The sequence below is a fragment of the Phodopus roborovskii genome, unplaced genomic scaffold (assembly GCF_943737965.1).
Source record: "Phodopus roborovskii unplaced genomic scaffold, PHOROB, whole genome shotgun sequence".
NCBI lineage: Eukaryota > Metazoa > Chordata > Mammalia > Rodentia > Cricetidae > Phodopus > Phodopus roborovskii.
In genome coordinates, this window is record NW_026125281.1 from 5,062,173 (window position 1) to 5,068,004 (window position 5,832).

The following is a 5,832-nucleotide window of genomic DNA, read 5'->3' on the forward strand; positions in this document are numbered from 1 at the left end:
GTCTGGCTGTACCAGTGAACCTGCCTGTCTCCAACCCCTCACTCAGTTCTGGGGGCGCAGACACTTGCACCCAGCTTTTATGTGAGTGCTGGGGATCTGAAGCAAGAACTTTATTCCCGAGACAGACGGGAAGTCAGAATTACTGAAGCACAGATGCACCTCAATTTAGAGGGGCTTATCTGTGAATAAGTTCATTCGGAGTTATTGTATGTACCCAACCTGGTTTAAAAAAAAAAAAAAACAAAACACAAAATAAAACCATGGCTCAACTGCCCTCAAATGCTTGTAGTTGGGCAAAATCATCTAATACAAACGGGTGCCATACCAAAGTGTATACTAGAACAGGTAACTTATTAAATACTGCGCTGAAAGTGAAAATCAATAGTTGTGTTCACTAACGATGTATGCATTTTGTTCTTGACTTTCTCTGTGCAATGACAGTCTTAGCAAGGTGTGTTGGACATGCCTGAAATCTCTGCTCTTGGTAGCTGAAGACGGATTCCTTTTGGCTCAAGGTCCCTTTTGGCTTCATACAAAATTTTGAGGTTAACCTAGGCTATGCGAGACCTTGTTTAATTCAGGCTCTCCATAACATTTATTCGCCATACAGAGCCTCTTCTCATGGCCTTGTAAACTGTGTTCCAGATGTCTTCCCGAAGCCTCCTGTAGCTGGGGATTCCTTCTATCTGCCAGCTCCTATCCACGGACTCTCCTTGAACTCAGTCTCATATTGTGGGGGCCTTCTGTGCATATCGAAGTGATAAAACATATATATATGTATATGTATATGTATATGTATATGTATGTATATATACATATATATGTATATATGTATATCGATGTATTCGAGCCAATTTACTAATTCATAACTCCACCGGACAACCTTGAAGAATAGGGAAAGCCATAGTTTTGATCTCTGCTAGGGGACTGGAAACCAGGAAGATTCTTCAGTGGTAATGGCAGCCACCTAAGCTGAAACTTGCTACAGTTTGGTGGCGGAACCCAATTTCCAGAGTCATTCTAATCTCACCCAGAAGCTGCTGCTAAGGTTGTCTAAGGCAACTCAGGCAGAGAACCCACGAGGAGGCCCTGGTCAGCCCCCACCCCCACCCCCACCCCCGGGAAGCGGGAGGGTGGGGTCAGCCGGTTCTCTCTGAGGGGGTAGGATGCATGCAGGTTTGTCAAGCAAGGTTAAGGAGACTGCAGTTTACCAGTTAACTCATTAGTCAGCCAATCAGTGCCCGTAGCGCCACGCGTTGGCCAACCCAGTTCCTCACGGGAACTTAGCAAAAGCAAACGTGCGCGGCTTGGGCGGTGGGAGCGTGGTGCGCAGGCCCCAGGCAGGGGTCCAGGCTGACCCTGGATGGCGGCGGGGTGGGTTCCGGGGCGCGCCGACCCGCGGGGCTGTGCCGGACGGAGCAGGGCGCGCCAGGCGAGTCGCAGCTTGCACGAGCTGCGGGAGACGCACGGCCTCCGAGCCAGGGTGGCACCTCGGACCCCCTTGGCCCGGCCCCGGGGGCGTACGGGAGTCCCGGGCGTGGCTAGGGGCGTGGCCCGGGCGAGGCGCACCTCCTATTGGCTGTCGGACACCTCCCCACACCATGGCGATATAAGCCGCGGTGGCGCGCAAAGCCGCACAGCGCCCCCGCCACCGCGTCTCCCCGCAGCTGCTCTGGTGCTTGCCCGCCCGATCGCCCGCCATGGCCAGCATTAAGGACCTCGAGGGGAAGTGGCGCCTGACGGAGAGCCAAGGCTTTGAGGAGTACATGAAGGAGCTAGGTGAGGACACACCGCCGGAAGCCCCGGGTGCCGGCATCCCCCGTGGGCATGCGTTGGTTCCCTTCCACCACGCGGTCCCCGGAGCACCGCGCGGCCGCACGGATGGAGCGGGCGCCCTGGCCGCCCAGACCCGGCCAGGACGAGGTGAACCAGCCCGCTTCCCTTCTGCTTCCCGCTCCACGAGGCAGCCCCTCGCTCGCTGCTTCCGGACCTGCAGGGGCGGGTGCTAGCCGTGCGTGCTGCCGTGGACACCCCCCCCCCAACGTTCCATGTTCGTTATCCTCACCAGGTGCCACCGCCCTGCCCCAGCACACCCGCCCTCTGCGTGGCGGCACCCACTCCTCCCCTCACCCCCCACCCCGCCGCCCGCATCTTTTGTTCCTCGGTGGCGCGAGTCCCCTTCCCCCCCCACCCCACCTCCGTCGGGGTTGGGGGACACCGTGTGGGTAGGGCGTGGTTTCCGCAGGAGCCCCTTAGAGGCTGTGGATGAGGATGCTCCCGGGTCCCTTTCTCTGCAGCATCTCCCGGCTCCTCTCCTCGCCCTTGGCTAGGCGTGGCTCCCGAGGCGCTGGACCGGGGCTGCTGGCTCTGCTCATTCTGGAGACAGGCAGCTAGTGGCCTGTGGGCTAAGCAGCACGAGAAACCCACTGGGCGTGGCTGTAGCCCTGCTCTGTCCCTTGAGTCTGGAGGGCGAGGAGCTAGAGGACCATGGGGTTGGCTGGAAAACCCATAATCAGAAACTGCTGGCCTGCCTGCGGTTGCTCATCGCTACACGATGGGTGTGGCCTTGCAGCGGCCACTTGCAGGAACCGCTTAAAAACCCAACCCGAGAGTGAGCACGATTCAGGCTCACTCTCACCGGAAATGGCGCCGCTTTTGCCTATGCTTAAGAGAGGGATGGCATGTAGACAGGTAGAGCACACAAACAAAAGATGAGCCCTTTGTCACAGATGCCTCGGAGTGGGATGGAGTCAGCTGAGTGGGGATTCTCTCGGGAAAGATGCTGCCGCGACCAGGAGGCAGCTGTACAAGCTGCTGTCACCAGTATCCCAGAGACACTGGCTTGACGACTCCCTGTGCACTTCAGGAGCCTTCATTCTCTTTTAGCCAGCGTCCAGCACACTGTGGGGTCAAGTCTGGCTCCTGATGAATCATGCTTGCATTCCTAATAGTGTCGGTAGCGAATGAAGGCTTTTTTTGCCTTTTTCCCTTTGCCCAGTGGAGGGCTAAATCGGAATGAGTCTGGAGATCGTCGTTTGCTAACCTCGCCCAAGTCTTTCCGGGGTTTGAGCACTGCTTGCTTATGCTTGAGTGGCTGGTCTTGAGGGTCTGGAGTTGGGGAGGTTATCAGGCCTCCCCCATAGGCACTGGGCAAGGTGGAAGGCTCTGAGAGCACAGGTGCCTGGCTGAACGTCGGGATAAGTCACATTACTTGGGCCTGGGCCGTCGCCTCCACTCTTGTGAAAATATCCCAGGTTTCTTATGAAGGTTGTCACTGCGTAGATTACAAGCTAATTTGTAGTCATGTGGAATTTCATACCCGTGTAACTACTGTAAGTAAACAGACTACACAAAATAAAAATCAATCAGATAGACGAATACTACATGTTTTTAGATAGCATCGGCAGGTCCCTGATATACAGGAAGAGTCTAACCATGGAAAATATTATATTACACAGCTTTGAAATGTTTGCTCCTTAACGGGCTGTTCCCCTGCACACACACACTTAACATCACAGCTGTGTAGTCTGTTAACTGTTTACCAGGGGCCTGCTGTGTGCTGGCTGGAGAGTACAGTAGCTGACTGGATCTGGTGTGCAGAAGGGCCCAACTAGGATCCTTTAAGTACTTTATCTTTCACCATCTCCCACCTGCTCTGTAATTTTGTTTTATTTCAGGACCTTAGACTGAACTTTCAAGCCTCCTGCTCCACCTCCTGAGTGCTGGAGCACGTGTGTGTGTGTGTGTGTGTGTGTGTGTGTGTGTGTGTGTGTGAGACCATGGCCTCCAGTTCTGTGACTGCTGCCCAGCTCTCTCTCCAGTCCAACTGAGACATAGCCACCCCACCCCCCCCCCAAGCTCAGGGAGACCAAGAGGCTTACATGCATTATGTCGCATCATGCAGGATGTGTGCACATCATTGAGTGCATGGGAATAGGCCAGGCAGAAGAGATGATGGCGACTAAATCATTGCCTCTGTTGGGTAAATTGTAATTGGTTTTTGATGTCACTTCCCGTCACACAGGAGTGGGACTAGCTCTCAGGAAAATGGGTGCCATGGCCAAACCAGACTGCATCATCACTTGTGACGGCAACAATATCACCATCAAGACTGAGAGCACTTTGAAGACAACTCAGTTTTCTTGTACCCTGGGGGAGAAGTTTGAGGAAACTACAGCCGATGGCAGGAAAACTCAGGTCAGCTATTACTTGTCGGTGAAATGAGCGGGGGCTTCTAGAATGGCAGGTTAGCTCCCACTGATAACATCTCTGACTTGCTGCCAAGAACGTAGTATGAAAGTTGCTTCACGAAGCTGAATTTTGAAAAAAAAAAAATTGGTAGAATTCCTGGGACCGTCAAATGGGAAACGTCTTAGGAGTTTTCTAGACGGAAAAAGCGCACTGTGAATAAAATCAGCGTGGCGGATGCAGAGGAAATGATGAAGACATGGCCGGGTGTGGGGTGGGCCGTGGGAAAGCTTGTGCTTCTGGGAGATTAACTAACGGATACCCCTGTGCTTCTGCAGACCGTCTGCACCTTCACCGACGGCGCTCTGGTCCAGCACCAGAACTGGGATGGCAAGGAAAGCACCATAACAAGAAAAGTGAAGGATGGGAAGCTGGTGGTGGTAAGTGCTTGGGTTGCACTGGGATCTGGGCTGGCGGCCACAAGGCGCCACAATTGTTCTTTATGTTGTTTTTTTTTTTTTTTTTGAGAGGGGGAGATTTAGGAGGAAAATACTCAAAATAACAATTTAAAGCTGAGAGCAGTCATTACTAAGAGGTGGGGGGGCAGAGAAGTGTTGTGATTTCCCAGATTGTAGCTAGAACAGTTTCTTCCTGCTGCACCTGCACCACGGAGAGCTTGGCAGGCTACCAAGCAGCCCTCTTGTACACACACACACACACACACACACACACATATGTAATTTATTTAAAGTAAGGGATATTTTCGGAAACCAAGTGAGTAATTCAGAGATCATATTCAGCGCTCTGGTCTTCAGGATAGCAAATGGTCCCAGCCCCGCCCACGTCCAGGGATCCCAAAACGCACTGTCTCCAACCATGAGCAAGGTCTGTGACGAGATTTCACAGGATTCTGGCTGTGAGGCGTTCCTGTTCCCCATGCCCTGGAAGGCGCCAGCGGCCTGACTTTGCGTCTTCTCTCCCTCTAGGATTGTGTCATGAACAATGTGACCTGCACTCGGGTGTACGAAAAGGTGGAGTGAGCATTTCATCAGCACCCTCGACAGGAATTAGCGGCGAGGGTGAACCCGCTCAGTTCAATGAGCAGGTCATGAAAATCCACAGAGCTTCTGTCCTTCGGTTTTATTTCCCGTGACTGTTTTCCAGTTGCCGTTATCACCAACACTTCACGTGAAACCCATGCTGAAGTGTTGGCTTCCCTATGGTTAGTTCCTTTGGTTACTAAATAAACGTGTTTGTGCTAATTCATGATGTGTGTGTTCTTCAAGGTAGTGGAAATTGGCAATACACTGTAACAGTCAGGAACTGAAAAGCTCTGAGGTGTTCTGGGCCCCCTCATAGCTAATTAATCTAGCAGCTGGTAGGCTTGGCCCGCTACCCTTCGGGGTGAATACATGCCCAGTCATTTGAGCTTGTTCTGTGCTGTTTGAACTCTGTGTCAGCTCAGCAAACTGAGACTATTGGTATTGAAAGATAGCTTCATGAACCTTACAACAAAGGAAGATCCAAGCTCACACTTTTCAAACGGTGTGATTATAACAGTTATGAACTGCAATGGAACTTTCATTTATTGTACTGAGAGAACTTTTCTGGGTTGGGAAAATCTGAACACTGGGCAAATGCAAA

The 5,832-nt window shown here is 52.4% G+C and overlaps 1 protein-coding gene across 1 annotated transcript; it reads left to right on the plus strand.

Moving 5' to 3' along the window:
- Window positions 1-1,657: 1,657 nt before the first annotated feature.
- On the plus strand, window positions 1,658-5,308 carry Fabp5 (fatty acid binding protein 5). The gene is made up of 4 exons (XM_051196729.1): window positions 1,658-1,779; window positions 4,025-4,197; window positions 4,527-4,628; window positions 5,175-5,308. The coding sequence occupies exons 1-4, from the start codon at window positions 1,701-1,703 to the stop codon at window positions 5,226-5,228; spliced, it is 408 nt and encodes a 135-aa protein (XP_051052686.1). The 5' UTR covers window positions 1,658-1,700; the 3' UTR covers window positions 5,229-5,308.
- Window positions 5,309-5,832: the final 524 nt, after the last annotated feature.

Coding starts and splice junctions, on each gene's coding strand:
- Fabp5 (XM_051196729.1), top strand. CDS start 1,701: ATGGCCAGCATTAAGGACCTCGAGGGGAAGTGGCGCCTGACGGAGAGC. Junction 1,780..4,024: donor GGAGTACATGAAGGAGCTAG/GTGAGGACACAC, acceptor CCCGTCACACAG/GAGTGGGACTAGCTCTCAGG. Junction 4,629..5,174: donor AGGATGGGAAGCTGGTGGTG/GTAAGTGCTTGG, acceptor CTCTCCCTCTAG/GATTGTGTCATGAACAATGT.